The sequence below is a fragment of the Pseudophryne corroboree genome, chromosome 4, assembly GCF_028390025.1.
Source record: "Pseudophryne corroboree isolate aPseCor3 chromosome 4, aPseCor3.hap2, whole genome shotgun sequence".
NCBI classification, from domain to species: Eukaryota; Metazoa; Chordata; class Amphibia; order Anura; family Myobatrachidae; genus Pseudophryne; species Pseudophryne corroboree.
In genome coordinates, this window is record NC_086447.1 from 274,290,449 (window position 1) to 274,314,693 (window position 24,245).

The 24,245-nt window shown below is 42.0% G+C and overlaps 1 protein-coding gene across 4 annotated transcripts in view; it reads left to right on the top strand.

The window, feature by feature from the left end:
* RSRC1 (arginine and serine rich coiled-coil 1) overlaps positions 1-24,245 on the top strand; it is a 678,098-nt gene that overhangs the window by 106,820 nt on the left and 547,033 nt on the right. For all 4 annotated transcript variants that reach the window (XM_063916134.1, XM_063916133.1, XM_063916131.1 and 1 more), the window contains exon 4: positions 19,818-19,994. In XM_063916134.1, coding sequence (XP_063772204.1) covers positions 19,818-19,994 — 177 coding nt within the window. The remainder of the gene's footprint in view (positions 1-19,817; positions 19,995-24,245) is intronic.

The following is a 24,245-nucleotide window of genomic DNA, read 5'->3' on the forward strand; positions in this document are numbered from 1 at the left end:
TACAAAGGTACTGGAGAACCTTCATTATCTAATGGGAGGCTTGGAGAAGGGTGCGAGCCAAGCATCTGTGTGTTCTGTAAGTCCCGGCACGAGGAGCAGATTGGAACGTAATGACTCTTTCACAGAATTTTTGTAACATATGGGCCTATCTGGATCTGAGAAGCCTTTGAAGATCTTTCAGCTTGGCTAAGTGACTTAACCTTTGCCATAGTGGTGGGTCTTTTTATGGCAACCCACTTTTCAATAAATCTTGTATTGTATTTTTTTATACAAAATACGCTGTATAGGTTTAAGTAATTATTATCAGCCTATACCAGTTGTTTAAATATCTTTAAATAATTTCTTGCTCTTTCTGATTCATGTTCTTTTTTTGCAGTGAAATAGGAAAAAAAACATGACCATAATTGTTGGTTTAAAAAAGAAATATCTTATGCTAATGATTTGATATAATTATAATTTGTAAGTCTTCTGTTTTGTAATGGAGTATAAAAATCCTATTTATAAGTTTAAGTAATTTTAACTTCTTTTTTCTTTAAATATTAAGTTACACCTTTTAATCTGCATTAAAAATTACTACTGCCTCCAGGCTTCCTTTTTGAGGCTTTTTTTTGCGGTTCTTCCTTTACAATGGGTGAGAGGGTAGTGCCGCGTTGCTTCCTCTACTAATAATAATTCTCATGAAACAGGGTGCATTGCTAGAGAGTTGACCAGATTCCTATATATGTGGGGCTTTCTCCGGGTGTTCCATGTTTCCTCCCACTCTCTAAAGACATACTAGTAGGGCAATTGGTTTCAAAATGGACCCTACTGTGTTTGTGAGCTGATACTGTATATATAAATGGTAATAATATAATTACCCATGTTTATATAGATAATGAGACCCTATAAAAATTGGACAAACAGCCGTGGGCGAATCAAGGAAGAGGGCCATCCTGGTGTTTGGCCAGCAGATGCTGTTGGGTCCGCCGGTGCATCACAATCATCACAATTTGTAACTTAAGGGTCTTCATGCCTATGAGTCCTTATGTCCCCCTTTTAACAAGCTTGCGGGACATTTACAGTTCTACAAGGATTTAAAGAAAATAGTTGTACTCGTTGCAATCGACACAACTTTGCTTTCATATTCCAAACTAGAAAAATGTGTCCGACATATTTTATTGAATCTATTTCAGTATTTTATTCAATTTATTTGCTTCCTACTTTACTTCCTTTAAATTACAGTTCCCTATACATATATAGTTCATGAGTGTGAATGGGTCTCAAAGCCAGTGTAGAAAGGTAAGTTAGGTCCTGACCAAAACGGAGAAGTACCTGATCTACATTATATAAAAGTCAAACATTAATACCTTTTGGCACATGACAAGGGTTACTGGCCGAACCAGTGATTTAAGCTATCTACAGTATAAAGTGGACCAACACAGTCATACATGTTTGAACAATTCAGAGTTGACTAATCAAATAGTGGTTACAGATAACTGCACTGGATTTAATTACATTGTAGGAATGACAGTAATGGTTTTATATCCACCACGTGCTGCTCCATTTCTCTGGAATTCTCTACCTCTCTCATCAGACTTTCCACCTCTCTACAAAACTTCAAACGGGCTCTCAAGACCCACTTCTTCACCAAACCCAGCCAACTCTCATCGTAGCCCTCTCTTCCACTCTCACTGTCTACCCCATATATCTACCCATCTGTGTCACCCCTGCCTGTCTGCTCCTCCCCTTTAGAATGTAAGCTATCCTGAGCAGGGCTCTCATCCCTCATGTGCTTTTCCTTCTCTTACTTAAACCATCTTCGATGCCTCCAAATCTTGCTGTTTTCTGCCTCCCTGATACTTATTTCAGTGTCGTCTGCTGATGCACCTATGTTCATGTAACCTGTACTCGTCCTTTGTCTTCAACTGCAAGTCACTGTTTTCTGGTTTTGCTTATTTGTTTATGTACTCTGTAATTGGGCACTGCGGATCCCTTGTGGCGCCATAGAAATAAAAGATAATAATACTACCAGAAATGGATTTGCAACACCTATTCAATTTAAGCAATGACAATTAAACTCTCTAATTATGACAGATTTGTTAAGCTAGCTTAGCATCATGGGATGCATAGTTGAACAATAGGTGGCGTGTCAATGGCTGGACATCATTTATATAAAGCACAGCTCTTGTTTTGATAAAGTGGATGTGCACATAGGTATTTATAATCAATAACATGGACAGCAAATATACAGTCAAGAATTTTATTTCTGAGACTGCATTCATAACATAACAAATTATTTAGATGCTTGGATTGCTAATAAGGCATTTACTACAGAATATGGAAATTAGTTAATAAAAATGGAGACAACCCAAAGATAGTACCCTGCTAACAAATAAACCCTTGACCTGTACTATGTTGCAGTAGTGGTAAACACTGAGCTCCCATTCCAACCTATGGATCTAAATGAGCACTAGTGGCTATTCATTGGCACTGGCAAAAAAATACCTTCAAGTAATGAATGAAGCCTGACCATGTGAGCAGTATTCCTAAATCCACACTAATTGGGCTACAAGTTGCTGTCTCTGAATATTTTGTCTTTGTTAACCTCAGTGTGAATTTGTAATTGAGCAAAAACACAAGATATTCAGGATGATCCAATCTGAAGATATTTGACATCTGGTTTTCATCATGAGGAGGCATTTTTCCTATGCCTTCCAAGCTGCTTGTCATTCAGAACATTGAAGTACAGTGTGGTCCACTTATCTGAGCCTAGGGTTGCTGGATGGAGTGGACAATAGCAGTAGGATAGGTGAGAAATGATAATTAACCTAATTCTTGATAGATGTAGTGGGCATTCCGTTGTTTAAAATGACTGCAGTCAGAAGACTGGCGCACGAATCCTGACAGCTGACATCCTCAACGTAATGATAAAGCTAAATATTTATCTTATTTAAAACCCTTTAAGAGGTCTAAGAACACTGTACGCTATTGACGTATGGAGTACCGTAAGGGTACGCACGTTGCGTAGCAATCGCTTAGCCGTAGTCGAGACGCTCAAGCGTCACGTTCGCTCACGGCCAAGAGATCACAGGCAGGCACGCTATTGGCTGCCGACTAACGTAATGGTTCGCTATAGCGTAGCGGACGCTCGGGACCACGAGGAGATCACCAGCGGCGCCGACGCTCACAATGTTAAACCTTTATGTGTAAACCATGAACAATGTATTATACAGGAAAACCTTTGTGTAGTGATAGAGTGTAGATGCAACACAGTGTAACCTTATTAACTTAAAAGCTGTTCGAGCGTCACCGACGCTCTGAGAATACTTAACACTATAAGAAATACACAAATACTGGGCTTAGGGTCTAACGCCTTATATGAATGTTATACTTGAAAAAGAATAATACAAAACAAGTCATACACTACAATATAACATAGACTAACTAACCAGATAACTACACAGGAAATACAATACAATTACGTTTAAGGGAAAATGAGAGAGAAAAGAGGAAGAGAGAGAGAGAGAGAGAGAGAGAGAGAGAGAGAGAGAGAGATATGGCTCACAATAACAATAAAGACAATATGATTGCGGAGAAAACTTACGCACAAAGGGAACGATCGCATGCGCCTTTCTGAATATCCAGCTCCCGATTATCAGTGATGAGAACCGTTGAAGAGAGTGAGCTGGATCAGGTCGGCTTGTCTATTTATGCCCCACACACAATACAATTCAATGGTCCCTACAATCTCATTGTTCATTGGACACAGGAATTCGTCTTCGCATTATAACAAAAGGTCATAGGTTGATTCATACAGGTGGGCTGAGACCATTTCCAACTGCTCAGGTGGGTGGGAAACTAGGTTTCCCGCCGCATGGATAAGTAAGTGCAAATAATAGTAAATGGACATAAACTTCTTATGTCCATAACTATTCGCACGAGCGATTGATCCGCTTCAAACCAACACCGGAATATTGCTAATTAAATACTCTTCCGATGGATACTAAACACCACTGTATGACCCATGTCTGACCCTTCGTATCAAACAAAGAGGGATCTCTTTGTCCATGAACATGCTATATTAACTAAACTTTCAGAATCTATCAAGGGGACCATGATCTACAAAATACATTATATGGTTAAAATATGTAACGATCGAGTCGCCCGCTAGACGCATACAAACTCTACCGTAAATCCGCATATCGTGCGCCTGCGGGTGCACGCAACAGCGGGTATGCGCACGCACGGGAGAGCGCACGCATGCGCAGCGCGGACCTGTATGAGGTGCAAATATGGTAGTGTGCATCGTGATATTTTTCTGACTTTGACAGTCCACCCTTTGGCAGTCAACAATAACTGCCACTTCCTAAAACATTTCAAAACTAGAAAAATATATGTCAAGTGTAAATACATTTCCATGATTGGGTAAGGGAGGAGAGAAGAAGGTGTGAAAAGGGTATGACCTAGTGAGATAGCAGTAGCATGTGTGTATGGATCCATGTTTGGGGGGTCATGTATCATCGTGCCGTACGTGTTTTAGATCAAGCTTCGAGGTATTGCGAAGTATACATTTAAATTCCTTCTTATCCCGCGGTGCGGGTCTGTGGATGGGCTGTCAAACTTTACCGAGCTCTTTTCGGATTTTGGTTGCAACAAAATGGGGGAGCACATTTTAGTTGATGATACATGAATGGGGGGGATATGTGATTGCTGATATCTGTGCCTGTATTCCCTATCGACTATGTGTGTCATTACCTGAAGGTTGTAGAGATGAAGATAAAGAACAATTATGGTAAATGCAGTGGTATTCTATGTCAGGTTAATGAACATTTGTCGGTTGAAGTCTTGTTCGGTGTCTGTTGAATGCAGTCTTCTTTGGGCTTTTGCCAAAAAGGTGTGGGCAAAAGCTTTGTCAATGTCCATAGACTTACAAAGGTGTTGGGCTAGCGTAATTTTAAAATTTCTAGGGAAACTGGGGGTCTATGGCATAGTTCATCAAATATCTGTGTATAAGGTTGTCAAAACTTCTTCTTTAATCCATCAGTTGTCTGTATACAGGATCATCAAATTCCTCGTCCAAGTGGGTCTTTTTTACCTTGGAGAAAACGGAGAAACAGGTGAAAGAAACGGACCGTATAATCGCATTTTCATCACATCATTGTCTCTACCGTTGGGTCATAAATCAAATCCATTGGAATTACAATTTCCTCACTCCTTAGACTCATTACCCTGGTACTACGTTTGCACTTCGTTAAAGCCTGACCGCATCTAAATATCAAGCCAATCGATATGACAACACCTAAGATACATAGGAGAAACTTCCCTACATCCATTATGACTCCTTGAGCCCATTCTCCTAAACCAGAGAACCAATTTCGCGGGTTCAACCATGACACCCAACCAGTCAGCTCATTACCCACAGCAGCAAGGGTGAGATTGTGTCTCCTGCGAAATTCCCACTTTAATTGGAGAATGTCGTCCATCTTTTGGTCTATGACCTCGACCGGATCCTCGGTACTATTCGTAATATATGTGCAGCATTTCACGCCGTACTGCGTTGCCAGTGTGACACAATATCCACCTGTCACTGCTGTGAGATAATTAAGAACCATTCTATGCTGAACCAGTTCTGTTTTATAAGCTTGAAGCTCTCTTCCAGTATACCTAAAAGTGTCATCATACATTTCTGTGATATTGTCTAATAAATTTGCAAGCGCAGATATGTATCTATAGTTCAGCACTCCTCTAGCGGTGCGAGTGAAATCTAACGCAAGTAGAACCTGAATCCCGGTGGATTCATGGATCATGTCAGAGGCCGAATGCTCTGTCCTTTCTGTCAGTTGCCTTTTAACTACGTGCTCGTAGTGGGTGTGAGTATAAGGAGCTTGGGCACCACGGTGTATATCTTTCATTTTGGCATGTGATACAGTCATTACCTCGGGCAGTACTTTTCCAATATAACACAATCCTTCAGAGTTTGGGGCAAGCCACTTATACGCCTTCCTCCCGCATATGAAATATGCATCATCGGGGAGAACATATGGGACGGAGTAGGACATAACCATATTACACATCCTCCATGTGAAATCTCCTACCCCTAATTCTCCCATCTGTCTAGTATACGTATCAGTTTGTACGATGTGTGCACAGTATCCTGGTGATACCTCTCCAACTCTCGTAATCCTACTTCCTAGGGTATACCTATATCGGAAAGATTTTTCTCTACTGGCTATGTGGCGTATCAGTTCTGTATCTGTAGGCATTCTATCTGCTCTATATGAAAAGGTCATGGTTTGGTTACTCCATGACACTTCCCAATTTCCCGGCTTTCGGGGATTGGTAATGTTAAAACATATTAGGGATCTATCCACATGATATTGGTGGAGCTTCAAACTAGGAGGACTGGAGATATTAAACCTCCTGTCCACCGGTCTCCCACCCTTAAGCTCAAGTACCTCTCCTACCGTTAAAGGGAATGGTACTAGTCCTGATTTGCTATGACCTTGAGGTACTTGAGAGCATACCCAACAATCTGTTTGATTTAACACACTACCCACTAAGGAGTGATAGTCACTCAATGGATGCCGGTCCATGTGGATATTAAAACTGGATTGGCATTTCTTGATGCACCCATCCTCAACTACATTGTCACAGAGCCTACAGATACAGTTTTCTTCAGCTAACAATCCTTCACAATTCCTTCTATTGTCAATGCTATCGAATCTTTTTCTGATACTCGCCTTTACTTGTTGGTTAAGTTGTTCTTGGAAAACTACGCCTCCATCTTTGTCATCAGAACCCATTCCAGAACCTCTCCCGACCTCCATGGTACTCTCGCCGGAACAGACTGCTCTGGTCAACATCATGGTCAACAGGAAAATCCGGATCACAGTCTCTTGGGGCAAGTCCATCTTATAGGAGGAAACGGAGTAGAATGAGAAGGGGGAAAGAAATAGTTTGAGGGAGATAGGGTGGGAAGTTTGGAGAAAAACAATAAAAGGGAACAGGAAATCGACAACTGCGTTTGATCTTGTGATCTTCAATGCTCAGGTGCCGCCTCAGTCCTCTTGGAACAGACACTCCAGTGATACAACTTCCTCTACTTTCTGTTCCTTATCACGGGACCTCTCTGGATCAGCAACCTTCTTACAATGGGACGAATGAACCCAAGTCTCTCTCTCGGCAACCTTCAATGCTGTAGTGCTAGTCAATAAGACTTGGTATGGTCCTTCCCATCTGTCAATAAGGCAACTTCAAATTATCATTTTGATTCCTCAGCTGTTTACTCATATTAACCAGGTACTTTACAGTCACTTCATTGTTACACTTCAAATCATCCTGAGGGTTAATCATAACATGCGGTTGTCGACCAAATAAGATCTCAAAGGGAGACAGATTAAGAGGGAACCTGGGAGTGGTTCTGATGCTGTATAGTACAATGGGTAAAGCTTCTGGCCATGTCAATCCTGTCTCTGCCATAACTTTGCTCAGTTTATTTTTAATAGTGCTGTTCACTCTTTCCACCTTCGCACTCGCCTGGGGACGGTATGGAGTGTGCAGCTTACTATCAATTCCCATCAACTTACACATTCCTTGAAAGACATCACCTGTAAAATGGGTACCCCTATCACTTTCAATTATTCTAGGGATACCATATCTACATACAAATTCCTGCACAATTTTCTTAGCAGTAAACATAGCGGTGTTTGTGGCCGCAGGAAATGCTTCGACCCAATTTGAGAATACATCTATACAAACAAGTACATATTTCAAATTTCGACAAGGGGGTAATTGAATAAAGTCAATCTGTATTACCTGAAAAGGGCCGCCTGTAGGTGGGATATGAGATGGTTCTGTTGGTATTGCCTTTCCGATATTCTTTCTCAAGCAGGTAAGGCATGACATTGCTCTCTTACTCGCATGAGATGAAAATCCTGGGGCGCACCAATATGCTCTTACCAACTTGCACATTCCCTCCTTGCCCAGATGAGTCAGCCCGTGTGCTGCCTCAGCTAAACATGGAAGATATGCTCTGGGGGCCACTGGTTTACCTTGTCCATCCGTCCAGAGTCCTGAGGACTCCTGGCCATATCCCTTTGCCTTCCAGACTGCCTTTTCCTGTGTGGAACACAAATTTTGCATTTCACACAACTTCTGTGTGTTGATGGTATTAAATACCATCAGTTGCGTGGTGTCTGTCTGTCTGGGGGTACCAGCTGCTAACTTAGCAGCTTCGTCTGCTCGGCTGTTACCAAGTGATACTGGGTCCTGGCTATATGTGTGTGCTTTACACTTGATAACAGCCACTCTGTCGGGTTCCTGTATCGCTGTTAAAAGCCTTTTGATGTGAGCTGCATGCGCTACCGGTGTACCAGCTGCCGTCATGAAATTTCTGAGGCGCCATAGGGCTCCGAAATCATGGACTACCCCGAATGCGTATCTGGAGTCGGTGTAGATATTGGCTGATTTGCCCTTAGCCAATTCACATGCTCTGGTTAGGGCGACCAGTTCAGCAACCTGGGCTGAGTGAGGTGAGCCTAGCGGTTCAGCTTCTATGGTGCCTTGGTCGTCTACGACTGCGTATCCAGTACACAAGTCTCACGAGTCTGACTGTCTGTGACAACTACCATCCGTGTAGAAGGTAAGATCTACATCTTCCAGTGGGTTGTCACTGATGTCAGGCCTTGCGGTAAAATTTTGGGTCAAATATTCCATACAATCATGTGTGTCCTCCTTTGTATTAAATCCTCCTTCCCCATCACTCTCATCCTCCACCCTTTGTGCCTGTCCAGGCACACCTGGGAGATATGTTGCAGGATTTAATGCACTGCATCTCCTTATGGTGATGTTTATGGGGGCCATTAGTGCCAATTCCCATCTTGTAAACCGCGCTGATGAGACGTGCCTGGTTTGGGCAGAATTTAACAAGGCTGACACTGCATGTGGTGTATGAATTGTGAGGTTGTGACCTAGCACTACATCTTCGCTTTTTGTTACTAGCAATGCTATCGCAGCAACGCTTCGCAAGCATGTGGGGAGGGATCGCGCTACCGTATCTAGCTGAGCGCTGTAGTATGCTACCGGCCTGCTGGCATCACCATGCTTTTGGGTTAGGACGCCTGCCGCGCAACCAGCACTTTCTGTTCCGTACAGCTCAAAGGGTTTCCCATAGTCTGGCATACCTAATGCTGGCGCCTGCGTTAGGCACTGTTTAAGTCTCTCAAATGCCATTTCGGACTCGTCTGTATGCGAAATCCGATCAGGTTTGTTTGAGGAGACCATCTCCTGCAAAGGTAATGCCAGAATGGAAAATCCTGGGATCCAGTTACGGCAATACCCACACATTCCTAAAAACGTTCTGATCTGTTGCTGGGTTTGAGGCAGAGTCATGTCTCTAATTGCTTGAATTCTATCAGCGGTCAGGTGTCTCAGTCCTTGTGTTAGACAGTGTCCCAAGTATTTTACTTTAGTTTGGCATAATTGCAACTTGTCTTTGGAAACCTTGTGTCCTGTGTCTGAAAGATGAAACAGGAGCTGTTTCGTATCCTTCAGGGACGCTTCCAATGAATCTGAACACAGTAGTAAATCATCCACGTACTGTATCAATATTGATCCATTCTCTGGTTGGAAAGACTGTAAACAATCATGCAAAGCCTGGGAAAATATACTTGGACTGTCTATGAAACCTTGTGGTAATCGAGTCCAGGTGTATTGGACTCCTCTGTATGTAAATGCAAACAAATATTGGCTGTCAGGGTGCAGAGGTACCGAAAAGAAAGCGGAGCAGAGGTCAATAACAGTGAAAAATTTCGCAGTGGGAGGGATTTGCATAAGGATGACAGCTGGATTTGGCACTACGGGGAACTGACTCTCAACTATTTTGTTAATCCCCCTTAGATCCTGCACTAGCCGGTAACCCCTACCCCCACTCTTTTTCACAGGGAAGATGGGACTATTGGCTGTGCTGGATGTTCTTACCAGAATGCCCTGTTGTAGCAAGCGCTCTATTACTGGGTACACTCCTAACTCCACCTCTGGCTTCAGAGGGTATTGTGGGATTTTTGGAGCTATCCTACCATCTTTTACTTGTACAACTACCGGAGCTACATTTGCCATTAATCCAGTGTCCTGTCCATCTTTAGTCCAAAGTGACTCTGGTATCTGGGATGTCATTTCTTCTACTTGGGAGGGAGTCCTATTTGTCATAATGGTATGTGACATTAATTTTGATGGGGAGTCTAACATGTCTCGCACTTCCTGAGCGTGATTCTCAGGTATGTCCAAGAATACACCTTCAGGAGTACAATAAATGACGCACCCCATTTTACACAATAAGTCTCTTCCCAGGAGATTAGTTGGTGCCGATGCAGCCAGCAAAAAAGGAATGCTTGGTGTGTAAAGGCCCTATTGTAATCTCGGCTGGTTTGCTAACAGGGTAATGCTGGACTACTCCCGTTACTCCCATGGCTGGAATTGTCTTACCAGGGGTTCTCATGCCCACTGTCGAATTTATCACTGATTTGGCCGCCCCCGTATCTACAAGAAAGTTTAATGATTTACCAGCTACATTAATTGCAATTTCGGGTTCACTTCCAAGACTTGCAATTTATAGGCCATAGTGGATTTATAGGCCATAGTCACATCATCTGGCAAGATAGGAGCTTATACAAAAGTGACGGCCTGCTCCCATCTTCAAGGGGAACGAGAATACTAACTGAACAGTTTGGATGCTTCATCAAGAACTATTTAAACTAACAAAGGGGGGCAGTGAGCTAAAAAGGAATAAAGAAATCTGCTCCCCCAACACAGAGGTATTGTTTCTGCAGGCAAAGGGAATAGGAAGCATATCCACAGCAACAGAAGATAATTCAGATCAAATCCAAATAAAAATAGGCAGAGAGAAGAACATAGCTAGGAACAGAAAAAGCACAAACAAAACTCTAAAAGCTATGTGTGCAAATGCTAGGAGCTTAGGAAATAAAATCCCAGAACTAACTGCAATAATGACAAGGGATGATCTAGACATTGTGGCAATTACAGAGTCATGGTACAATGAAAATCATGACTGGGACATAGCTATACCGGGATATACTTTATTTAGGAAGGACAGAATTGGAAAAATCGGAGGAGGGGTAGCAATGTATGTAAAAAATGCCATAAATACTACATTAATACAAAGTATTGAAGAAAAAACTGAGGCCCTTTGGGTGACCATAGAAACAGGGGAAAAGTTGATTATTCGTATTGGCGTGATATACAGGCCACCAGGTCAGGAAGAGGAACTTGACAAGAACCTATTGCAGGACATAACTAAAATGGCATTAAAAGGAGAGGTAATAATCATGGGAGACTTTAATCTTCCTGATGTAAACTGGGAGGTGTCTGTTGCTAGTTCCACTAGAAGTAGGAACATTTTAAATTCCCTTCAGGGAGCATCCCTCCACCAATTGGTGAGGGAGCCCACTCGGAAAGACGCAATATTAGACTTAATACTTACAAATGGAGACAGATTATCGGACGTAAAAGTGGGTGAAAACCTGGGATCCAGTGATCATCAAGCAGTATGGTTCAGCATTAAGACAGAGACTGACTCGTCCCATACAAAAACAAAGGTGTTGGATTTTAAGAAGGCTGATTTTGTAGGGATGGGAAAATGTGTAAGTGATTCTTTGGCAGAGTGGAGGAACTTGGAAACAGTGCAGGAGAGGTGGGAAACATTCAAATGTGCAATATTGAAGGCAACAGACCTTTGTATCAAAACTGTTAGGAAAAACACAAGGAAAAGGAAGCCAGTGTGGTTTGCAAAAGAAGTAGCAAATATTGTGAGAGCAAAAAAGATGGCTTTTAGGAAATATAAGCAGACACAAAATAATGAAGACAAAAAGATATATCTTGTTAGACAGAAGGAGACAAAGAAGGTAATCAGATGTGCAAAGGCACAAGCTGAGGAGAAAATGGCCCAGTCAGTGGGTAAAGGAGGCAAAACTTTTTTTAGGTATATAAGCGAAAAGAGAAAAACAAAAGGCGGAATTATAAAACTAAAGACGGACACTGGGAGTCTTGTTGAAGGAGACAATTTAATAGCAGATCATCTTAATGATTATTTTTGCTCAGTATTTACTACTGAAAGAGAGGGAAAGGGGCCACAGTTAAGTTGCAGGGATATTCAGGAAAATGAAACAAGTACATTTACAGAGGAGAAGGTCCTAACAGAACTCTCAAAGCTGAAAGTGGACAAATCTATGGGGCCAGATGGGATACATCCAAGGATACTAAAAGAACTTAAAGAGGTGCTGGTAGCACCATTGACAGAATTATTCAACCAGTCATTAGCTACAGGAGAAATTCCAGGGGACTGGAAAAGAGCAAACGTAGTCCCACTGCACAAAAGTGGAAGCAAGGAAGAGGCAAACAACTACAGACCAGTGAGTCTTACATCAGTAGTAGGGAAATTGATGGAAACACTCTTAAAAGAAAGAGTTGTAGATTATCTCAAATCCGGCAATTTACAGGATCCCAAACAGCATGGATTCACTGGGGGGAGATCATGTCAAACAAGTCTTATTGACTTTTTTGATTGTGTGACTAAAGTGATGGATAAAGGTGGAGCCATGGATATAGCTTATCTAGACTTTAGTAAGGCTTTTGACACAGTTCCACATCGCAGACTGCTAAATAAACTTGAAAGTTTGGGATTGGATATTAGGATTATTGAATGGATAAGATCTTGGTTGAAGGATAGAAAACAGAGAGTTGTGGTAAATGGAGTGCATTCACAGGAGGGAAATGTTACCAGTGGAGTACCCCAGGGATCTGTACTTGGACCAGTGCTTTTTAATATCTTTATTGGTGACATTGCAAATGGCATTAAAGGGAAAGTATGCCTTTTTGCAGATGACACAAAGGTATGCAACAGGGTAGACACACCAGGTGGGGTAAAACAAATGATTGAGGATCTAGGTAGACTAGAGGAATGGTCAAGAGTCTGGCAATTACAGTTTAATGCCAAAAAATGCAAAATCATGCACTTGGGTCTCAAAAATCCTAAAGCTAAATACAGTATTAATGGCACTATACTGGAAACTACTGAGGAGGAAAGGGATCTAGGAGTCACTATTTCAGATGACTTAAAAGCAGGTAAGCAATGTAACAAGGCAATGAGGAAGGCTAGTCAGATGCTTGGCTGCATTGGGAGAGGAATCAGCAGCAGAAAGAAAGAAGTAATAATGCCACTGTATAGGTCATTGGTACGGCCTCATCTAGAATACTGTATTCAGTTCTGGAGGCCATATCTTCTAAAGGATATTAATACATTAGAAACTGTACAAAGGAGGGCAACTAAAATGGTGCATGGCCTACATCACAAAACATACCCAGAAAGACTAAGAAATCTCAATATGTATAGTTTGGAGCAGAGAAGGGAAAGGGGAGACATGATAGAAACTTTCAAATATATGAAGGGTTTTAACAAAGTCCAGGAGGGAAACATTCTCCAAATGAAGAGAAGCAATAGGACACGAGGACATGCACTGAGACTGGAGGGGGGGAGGTTCAGGGGAAATTTGCGGAAAAATTATTTCACAGAAAGGGTAGTGGACAAGTGGAATAGCCTCCCATCAGAGGTGGTAGAGGCTAAGACAGTAGAGCAATTTAAACATGCATGGGATAGACATAAGGATATCCTTACAAAGAAATAAGGATCAAATAAGGTTAGTGATAAAAAATAATATAAAAAATAAAATAAAATAAGGGGCAGACTAGATGGGCCAAGTGGTTCTTATCTGCCGACAAATTCTATGTTTCTATGTTTCTAATCAATTTTACTGGCTGCAGATTACAGGTATGGCCACACCCCTATTGGGTATGGTGACCTCCCTGAATCCCGCTGGCAGCAACTACTTGTGAAGGAGTTAACTGGGAACTAGCAGAGGCTTGCCCGTCTCTGTTCGGGGGGTATCTTTTTGTTTCCCCTGCATGTGGCTCATAACTCCGTCTTTGTGGACCCTGATCCCAATTTCGTGTGTCATGTCGTGGTCTAGGGGGTTGGTATGATTTTTGTGAATTTTTCACTCTACAGTCTCGTGCCATGTGTCCCTGTCTATGACAAGAATAACAAGTTACCACATTTGACTTACCCACAGGGTTTGGTGATTTATACAAAGGCTGCCTTGTGGTCAGGGCCTGTATACTTACGGCCATTAATTTATCACCTTGTGATTCCCTGTGTCTGGTGATATTCCGATCGTGATCAATAGCTGCCTATCTCAAAGTAGCCACCGACAGACCTCGCCAACATGGTTGCGTGGTCTGTACCCTTGTTTTTAATGCTTCTTTCAAACCATCCATTAACACAGATACTGCTACTTCTCTATGGTTTATGTTGGTTTTAATGTCCTCTATGCCTGTGTATTTAGCCATCTCTAATAATGCCCTGTGAAAATACTCTGCAGCTGTTTCTGACTCTTTTTGTTTAATGGAGAAAATCTTGTTCCATTTAACTACAGCTGGAAAATACTCCTTTAACTGTAAATTTATTCTTTTTACGTTGTCTTTGTTGTACACATCTGTAAGAGGTACATCCTGATCCAATCCACAGTCAGCTAAAAATTGAGCTGAGTCGACATTGGAGGGTAAACAAGCCCTCAGCAATACCTGCCAGTCTTTGTTATTGGGCTCTAAAGTGTTCCCTAGGTCTCTGATGTATTTCTGGCTAGCAACTAAGTCTTTCCTAGGGTCAGGGAATTCAGTCACTATGGTTCTTAATTCCATTCGGGAAAATGGGCTGTACATGGCAATGTTCCTAATGGGAGTGACTCCTGTGGTGTCAGTTTTTCCATTTGGCACTGCTATTACCCTAACAGGATTAAGTCTAGCAACATCATTCTGTGTAGATTCTACAGCCTGTGGTGAAATGGTTTCAGCATAGTGTATGGTGCCGTACTTACCCGTAGATACGACCTCACCTGTCCCTCCGCTAGGGGCCTTTGTTACTAATCTTAAGGGTTGGGCCGTGCCTACTGTAGTTTCTGATATGGTGGCTGCTAGAGAGAGCGCCGATATTGTTGCCGATTCGTCCTCTTGATCACACTCCTGGGGAAAGTTCAAAACAGGGTACAACTTGCACGGGTTAATACTTGCATTGGTTAACTTATTAACATTTACACAGTTGCTAAGTGTTTCTTTGTTACACCCTAGTGCGTCATTCTCCGCAACCAATTTCTCTCCTGATATGTAAGGTGGTGGCGGGGCCGTGGCTATCAGTTTCTTGATAGGGTTAGATCCCGCCGCCTGAGCCAATCCTCTCTGTATTTCACCCTCCTGTTGCCATAACTGCAAATAATCATAATGTTTGATCCGTCTCTTTGTTGATTTAATGAGACATATCCTCCTCCTTAGATTTTGTAATACTTCTGGGCTAAAGCTGCCTACTCTTGGGAACTTCTCCCCGTCATGTACCGTCATTCTCTCCCATTCATCACATAAAACTTCTGTGTGTGAACCGTATTTTTCACACATTACGTACCTTGCCGACCCGATTGGTCGGTTCACTGAATCAACCCGAACCGAGGTTGATCGCCCCCTACCTGAACAATTGGCCCCCATACCTGTAGGTGTTGCTTTCTTCAGCGAACCCTTACAAAATCAAAATGTTCAAGATAGGCTGACGGTGGCGGTTTACCGAGTACCCCACTCACTCGCCCACGCCGACCAATACGACCTACACACTGTCCTAGTGCTGGCGTACTCGACCCAGAGCCCCTGCGACCTGAACCGCTATTTACTGGAACATGTGAGGGTGATCCGCAGAGCACTTACTCTTTCCAGTAACTATTGGTTGCTGGATAGTTCCCAAGTGACTGGCGAACCTCCCTTAAAATAAAAAAAATTACACAAATCACGTTAGAATGTACAAATAGCGTTTATGACCCCTTTCGTACACAAATGGCACTGGGTCAGATTACTAACTAATGCACACAATTACGTGCGGTACAATCGTTCTGCACATAAGCAACTAATCTTATGTGCGGAGCGACCAGTGGAATCGAAAATTACGGCTGCGAATTCCTTCAGCCAGAGCTTTATGGCCTATATGGGTTCCGCACCAACCCTTCCTGGTGTTGTGCTACTTGTCTCTATAGCGGACTTCTTAGTCTGCTGTAACTGGACCTCCTGGTCTTGTTATACTCTAATGCTCAAATTTTATGTTTAACAAGGGATGCCTCCCTAGCCACCATGTACGTCACTTACATGCATGTACCTCACGAGAACTCGACTTCTTGTGGTTCAACCTCAAAAATTGTAGAACTTATATAATTGCAAACACTCACTCACCACATGTACACTTTTGTTTCTATTTCTATTTCTGCGCAGAAATTTTCTTTCCTTTAGACCAGATGTGTTGTAAATTTGGAGAAGGATCTGTTAGTCTAAATTTCGGACACTAAAATCGATTTGCGCTATTTATCGCGTTGCCACCTTTTCGCCTGTTAAAATAACACTAGCGTGTGATTTGAGTTACGTGGGCGTACCCGGACGTTCCGTTGCGTAATATACGCTGCGTGCGTCGGCCTTTGAGTTGCGTACGCGAGTCTCAGCCCTTTGTTAGAGACACGTGTACACAAAGCAAATATCCACCGTAACACAATTTACACGTTTATCAATGTAGATGATCCTCGATCATCTACCGAACACCACACCAATCTCTCCTTGTATCTTTAGGTAGAGCTGCGTGCGTGCTTTGCAATTTATCCCTTAATGTATTACTTTTACACTTTAACTATGAAATAGCGGCAGATCTCTCTTAGCACGTTTATCAATTATAAAATGGCAAACAGGAGAGTGATATATGAAAATACACGAATGAAAAAGAAATGCAGATATGCGTGTGTGCGTACGCAAGACAGAAATAAACAGTTTTAAAAGACACTAGCGTGTTGTTCTTACCTCCGGTTCCGGATTCCCTCAGCACCCTTTACTAAGTGAAGCAGACGCTTATCCAGGCAGCACTACGAGGAATATGATCTCCCGCCCTTTGCTGATGGATAATGTCTGCTGAAATTACCTAGCAGAGATATGTGAAGGACGGACGAGCCGCCAATTGATAAAGCTAAATATTTATCTTATTTAAAACCCTTTAAGAGGTCTAAGAACACTGTACGCTATTGACGTATGGAGTACCGTAAGGGTACGCACGTTGCGTAGCAATCGCTTAGCCGTAGTCGAGACGCTCAAGCGTCACGTTCGCTCACGGCCAAGAGATCACAGGCAGGCACGCTATTGGCTGCCGACTAACGTAATGGTTCGCTATAGCGTAGCGGACGCTCGGGACCACGAGGAGATCACCAGCGGCGCCGACGCTCACAATGTTAAACCTTTATGTGTAAACCATGAACAATGTATTATACAGGAAAACCTTTGTGTAGTGATAGAGTGTAGATGCAACACAGTGTAACCTTATTAACTTAAAAGCTGTTCGAGCGTCACCGACGCTCTGAGAATACTTAACACTATAAGAAATACACAAATACTGGGCTTAGGGTCTAACGCCTTATATGAATGTTATACTTGAAAAAGAATAATACAATACAAGTCATACACTACAATATAACATAGACTAACTAACCAGATAACTACACAGGAAATACAATACAATTACGTTTAAGGGAAAATGAGAGAGAAAAGAGGAAGAGAGAGAGAGAGAGAGATAGAGATATGGCTCACAATAACAATAAAGACAATATGATTGCGGAGAAAACTTACGCACAAAGGGAACGATCGCATGCGCCTTTCTGAATATCCAGCTCCCGATTATCAGTGATGAGAACCGTTGAAGAGAGTGAGCTGGATCAGGTCGGCTTGTCTATTTATGCCCCACACACAATACAATTCAATGGTCCCTACAATCTCATTGTTCATTGGACACAGGAATTCGTCTTCGCATTATAACAAAAGGTCATAGGTTGATTCATACAGGTGGGCTGAGACCATTTCCAACTGCTCAGGTGGGTGGGAAACTAGGTTTCCCGCCGCATGGATAAGTAAGTGCAAATAATAGTAAATGGACATAAACTTCTTATGTCCATAACTATTCGCACGAGCGATTGATCCGCTTCAAACCAACACCGGAATATTGCTAATTAAATACTCTTCCGATGGATACTAAACACCACTGTATGACCCATGTCTGACCCTTCGTATCAAACAAAGAGGGATCTCTTTGTCCATGAACATGCTATATTAACTAAACTTTCAGAATCTATCAAGGGGACCATGATCTACAAAATACATTATATGGTTAAAATATGTAACGATCGAGTCGCCCGCTAGACGCATACAAACTCTACCGTAAATCCGCATATCGTGCGCCTGCGGGTGCACGCAACAGCGGGTATGCGCACGCACGGGAGAGCGCACGCATGCGCAGCGCGGACCTGTAGGAGGTGCAAATATGGTAGTGTGCATCGTGATATTTTTCTGACTTTGACAGTAAGTATGCACCGAGCGGGTTGAGGCTTGGGGTTAGGCTGCAGAAAGGGTGGGTTAGGTTGCAAGAAGGGAGGGTTAGGGTTGGGAGAAGGTTAGCATACTTACCCACCAGGTTTTAGGATTCTAGGCGTCAGGATGCCGTTGTCGGTCATGTGACCATCAGTATTATAATCGCCGGGCTCCCGTACCAAACTCCTGATAGTGTGTTTTACATATTTTTGAAAGTCACATGTAGACTCTTATTCTTAGTTGATCTTGTATTTTGGAATTGCTGCTAGAAAAACTGTTTATCTCCTTTTCCAGAAGAGTGACTGTGGTAAATTATCTTTGTGGCACTACATTGAATGGCCTGTACAGTATGTGAAGACATGTTGCCTACTCAGTTTTTCTAATGTTTTTTTCTATGTTCTTTAAATGTTTTGTAAAAATCTAGAAATGGCTGTTAAGCATGCCTTATCTAAGTGTAATAAATTCAAGTTGCAGTGTGCACTGATACTATTATAGCCAATGAAATGGGCTTTGCTTTAATTGTCTAGGCACATGTAACAGTAAGTTGCTGATGGGTTGCTATGGTTATGTTGCAGATCTCCTATACTGAGTAATGTGTTTGAAAAATCAGATGTCCGTAAGGTGTCTAGAAATAATCTAGTAATAAGTGTTGATGTTAAGTGTGAGCAGGGGCGGATCGGGTTGGAAAACCAGCCTGGGAAATTTATGGAAGCAGCCCTAATTCGGTTGGGGTCTGTTGAGTGGGGCAGGATCCCTCCTAATAGAGCCTGATTGTACGCAATTGAAGCCTTCCTTGCATCTTTTGCTATAGCTGTGGCTGAGTCCGGGGGCGGATTGGGAACTAAAATTGTCCCTATAAAATTTTGTCTAAGTGGCCAGACATGAGCAGCACAAGAGGTATAACATAAGGTGTAGCAATAGCAGCATCACTGGATGGCAGAGTTGCTGTACTGCATACATAGAATAACAGTGAATGGGGACAGTACAGTGTATGGAGTGTGGTGAGCTGTCATCTGGGGGGGGGGGGGGCACATGGCAACATACAAAACAGGCCCGCAGGCACTTTGGCCAATCCGCCTCTCGGTGTGAGTACCATGAAGTTATGGGATGGATGACAACTTTTACATATGTATGAATGTTATTAGTAGCTCCTGTTAGATGTCAACATGTATTTTAGGTATACTGGTGCCTTGAGGACAAATACACCTAGATGTGAGGATTTCCTTATAAAACTATTTTGTTGTTTTTTTTAGTGTAACAAAACAAAACAGAAATAGGAAAAGCTTATGTCTCTGACAGTCCAGAATATTTGACATGTACTCCTGTTTTCTCTGTTTGTTCAGGTCACGGTCAAGACACGGGCATCGCTCTCACAGCCGTAGTAGTGATCACTCCAGCCGCAGAAGATCCCGTAGCAGGTCCTATGACCGAGAAAGGGGAAAAGCCAGAGTGAAAGGAAAGCCTAAAGAGAAGGACAGAGGAAAAGAGAGAGAGTCAGCTTCCAAACCTACCAAACTTGGGTAGGTCTTTTATTCTATAACCAATGATAATGAATTGCATTTCCGAACCTTACACATGAATTTCTGATATAAAAGTCACTGCTAACTGAGGGCGCTTAATCCCCTTGCCCACTTAGGGAAGCAAGCATACTAAGTATGTGTAGATCATAGTGGGATTGCATACCATATTTGATGGGAATGAGAAATTTAAAACCTTAACTGGAGACTCCACCTACTGTAGCTATAGATTTATTTGTATCTTGAAATACTGTGACACATTTTACATAGCCATAGAACTAATTTCCCCTAATGTCGAGTCTGAAACTGTTATTACAATATAAAAAATAGCTGCCGTTTACAAATTCTTCTCTAAAATGAAAGGTGAAAAAAAATGTCAGCAAAATATTTATTAATACCCTTTTGTCGGTCGTCTTTGATTTTTTTTTTTAATGCATTTTTGTGATCCATTAAAAGTGCAGTATTATTCAAATAGTGTGCCATGTCTATATAGTTTACTCAAAACATTAAAAGTGGCAGCAGGGCTGTAGCAGGGTTCTTCTGGGTCAGTTAAACTGCACCCATCACTTGTAATGTCACAAAAAAGGGGCCAGTGAGCAGGAAGATTAGTGCCAGTTGGCAGTGGGCAATGCAGGATGCCATTCCAGGCCCAGCAAGCCAAAAACAGGGGCAGCGACAGTGCTACCTGCTTGACAGGTGACAAGTATTTAAGAAACCTTTTGTCTCTGTATTTTTGGCAAGTTGCCTTATTTTTACAGACACCACGTACACCAACTGCTAGTGTTTAAATAATCAGCCTAGTCTATACATCTTCTAAATGAGAATGTCTGTTTGTGATGAACTCTGAAACCACTAAACCGATTGCAATGCGGTTTCCATCATTCTGTAGCTAATTTTCCCAGGCAGGTTTTAGACTTGGTATAATCACGATCGGTTATCAGGGGTCTGTGGCCGGGGCATAATATAAATATATTTATAAATCTAATAAATGTGTGGTGGAATGACAGAAAGCCCACTAACATGATAGGACACAGTAGATCACTTGACCATGGATTATTTCCCAATGATCGTATACCTCAGAACGTAACTGCACAACCCCGAACTACTTCCAACTCACCAAAATCTCATCACAAAGCCACAGCTGTATCACTCCACAACTGTAAACACTAGTATCATTCACAGAGACACTACTCACAGAAATGAAGAACATCGCTGGCAGCTGCCCTTCCCCCGCCTCGCTGGCAGCTGCCCTTCCCCCGCCTCGCTGGCAGCTGCCCTTCCCCCGCCTCGCTGGCAGCTGCCCTTCCCCCGCCTCACTGACAGCTGCCCTTCCCTCGCCTCGCTGACAGCAGCCCTTCCCCACAGACATACACATTTCTAACAGAAATATTCAATTTTTTTTTTAATTACCCCATAACTCACAGGACCTGACATTAATCCTCACCAAAGATGACTGGTGCAATGGTGATCTGTTCAAAGAACATAAGCAGAACAATTTGTTTCCTCCTATCCTGCATCTGTTTCACTCACCCTACATCATCTCATGTAGATCTATTTCGTAATAACAGGGCCAGTTTATAAGTTAGACTTACAACTCTTGGGTATGCTTTCGCGCTCTTAAATACACGCTTTGGGTGGCTGCACATTCTGACTTTGCATCATACATGGTTGGGCTTAAATAAGAATCACACCTGATTCGAATAGTTGTTGTTTTATCTTGACTAATCCTTATTAAGAATAATGGACTCTGTCACCTGGACTAAAAAAAAAAAATGTAAATCTTAAAATGTATTTCTTTATATTTTGAGTCAGTGACTGGACACATAATCAATTATCTTTCTAATAAATGAGAATGCCTGTTTGTCTGATTGTGATAAAATACAAAACCACTGAACCGATTGCAATGCCGTTTTCACCATTGTGTAGGTAATTTTCCCAGGCAGGTTTTAGTCTTCGTATCGTTACGATTAGTCATCAGGGGTCTGTGGGTGGGACTTTGCGGTGAGGGGTCCCCTGCACTGCTCACCAGTTTGTTTTTGTTGAGATTTCACAATGCACAGAGAAAACCTTCACTTGGTTGTGATAGTGCTGTGGGTAAATGGGTCCCCAAGCGGAGCCGGGGACTACAGCTAGTATGACATAAATTTAAGTTTAAAGAGGTATGGCTTAGAATCAGTACTATATAGCATTGGTACTGTATTGCCCATTACACAGAACATCCAAAGTTGATAATGTTATTCCACAAGTTGCCAGGCATTTCTGTATCTTACATGTTAATGCTCCTGGGTACCATGCTGTTTTGGCAAATATGTATGTTTAGCCATTATATGTAATGGATGCCCCGGCGTGTTAAGGGAAATTTCCACTTTGATGTACCAGTTAGGCATGTGAACTCTTTTAGAATGGCAATTTATAAAGCTACCACTTTCAAGAAAAGTGGTGATGATCAGCAGGAGTGTAGAAGGATTATCCCTGATGTAATTGAATGCAAACGAATTGTTAATTATTACCGCTGTTATGTTTATCTGTTTAACTGTGCCCACAAGTATCATCTCATTACTCCTCTCTTGTTGCTACACTTATTCTAACAATATACAATATACCAGAAATAATGGTCAAGGGTATTGGAAACTTTATTTATTTATTTTTTTGATTGGGGATGAAAAAAATCTTATTGAATGCTACAGTACAAGGAATTTTGCAATAAAAGAAAACAAATTTTTGCACATTCACGAAGTCATCCAAGTATATAAAAAGCAAACGTCCACAAAATAAAGCTGCAATTTTCAGTGCAAATATTTATATTTCCCATGCGTCTTTTTATGTCCATTAGTTAAGTCTAAGGGATTGTCACTGTAATTTGCTTTGTCAATACAGTTCATCCATCAGATAAATGATTATACTGTACCTCTGAGCACGTGCTAGCCATGATCATCGGCAATCTGCTGCATACAAATGTACAGACTGGCCACCTGAAACCTCTGATGGAGTATACGGATTTTATCTCTTCAGCTTCCTCACAAAATCTGTGTACGGTTCTCCTATTTTTGAGTGTATGGAGTTTGATTTAAACTACAGTGGGGAAGGTGTATCATGGTAATGTGGATGTTACTCATTCTGAACGTAGAGATATTAGCAATTCCATATGATTGGTGAAGGCCATCTCTGAGTGTGGATATAAAATAGCATAATTTCATCAAATAGAGCCGAGACCTCCTCCTCCGTTTTAGGAAAAACTATGACTACAAATCTCTTCCTCTTGATAGCATTAGTTATTACGGCTGCTTCTTGGATAAATTCCTCTTGTATAAATTCATGGGAACTTCTACCTAGGCCCTATAGAATTATTCAAATCAGAAGTGTATTACTGTTCATCTGTTTTCCTTTTATTACATTATCAGGTCCTGGCTGTATTGGTGCAATCTCTTGAGTTATTTTACTCCGTGAACTTTGTCCATTATGGTAAAGTAAGCCGTATCAACCATGGAGATACTCTTTTCATGCCATTCTGGAAAAAGCATTTTATTTTATTTTTTAAATATTTCTTTTATAACAAGGCTTTCCACAGAGACATGCTCCATTTTCCTGCTGAAAGCGATCTTATTTATTTTGGGCATTAACAGCAACCAGTACATGATCTCTGTGGGATTAGGATTCCTATTATGCTTTAGATGTGAAACCTCTTCATTATCCCTATAGTTCACTCTAAGCATGAGGAGACCGGCTTTATTTTTGTAATATTTACTTTTGTTTAAGAATAGATCTGGTACATCCACGTGGTGCCGTAAATAGTACTGTGCGGGCAGTGCGATTCGCATGTTCCTGGGGGCGGCACCATCTCTGTCCCATGGCGCCTTTATGTTACTTGGCACCCTGCAGCTAGTAGCACAACTGCAGAGCTTTCCAGAGTCTCCACAGGACATTCTGGGCAGGTACTCTGTAGGGTGTGGAGCTTCCTTGAGCGTCCTTAGGATGCCCATGTGCAGTGCTGTACTTCCTAGAGCCTGCAGCCTCTAGGTGTGACATCATGTGTTTAGAAGGTGGTGCTGACGCAGGTCACACTGCTGCCCTGTTACAGTACTGCATCCTGGGGCCCAGAAGACTGTGCTCAAAGCGCCCTGTATTGGACTCAAGTACTGTTCCCACTGTAGATTAAGGTATAATGGGGAAAATGAATGTCCATACTGAAGTCTCACACTTTATGTAAGACTAGAGTGAGTTACCTCAGGTGCATTTAGACACATGTAAAACAGA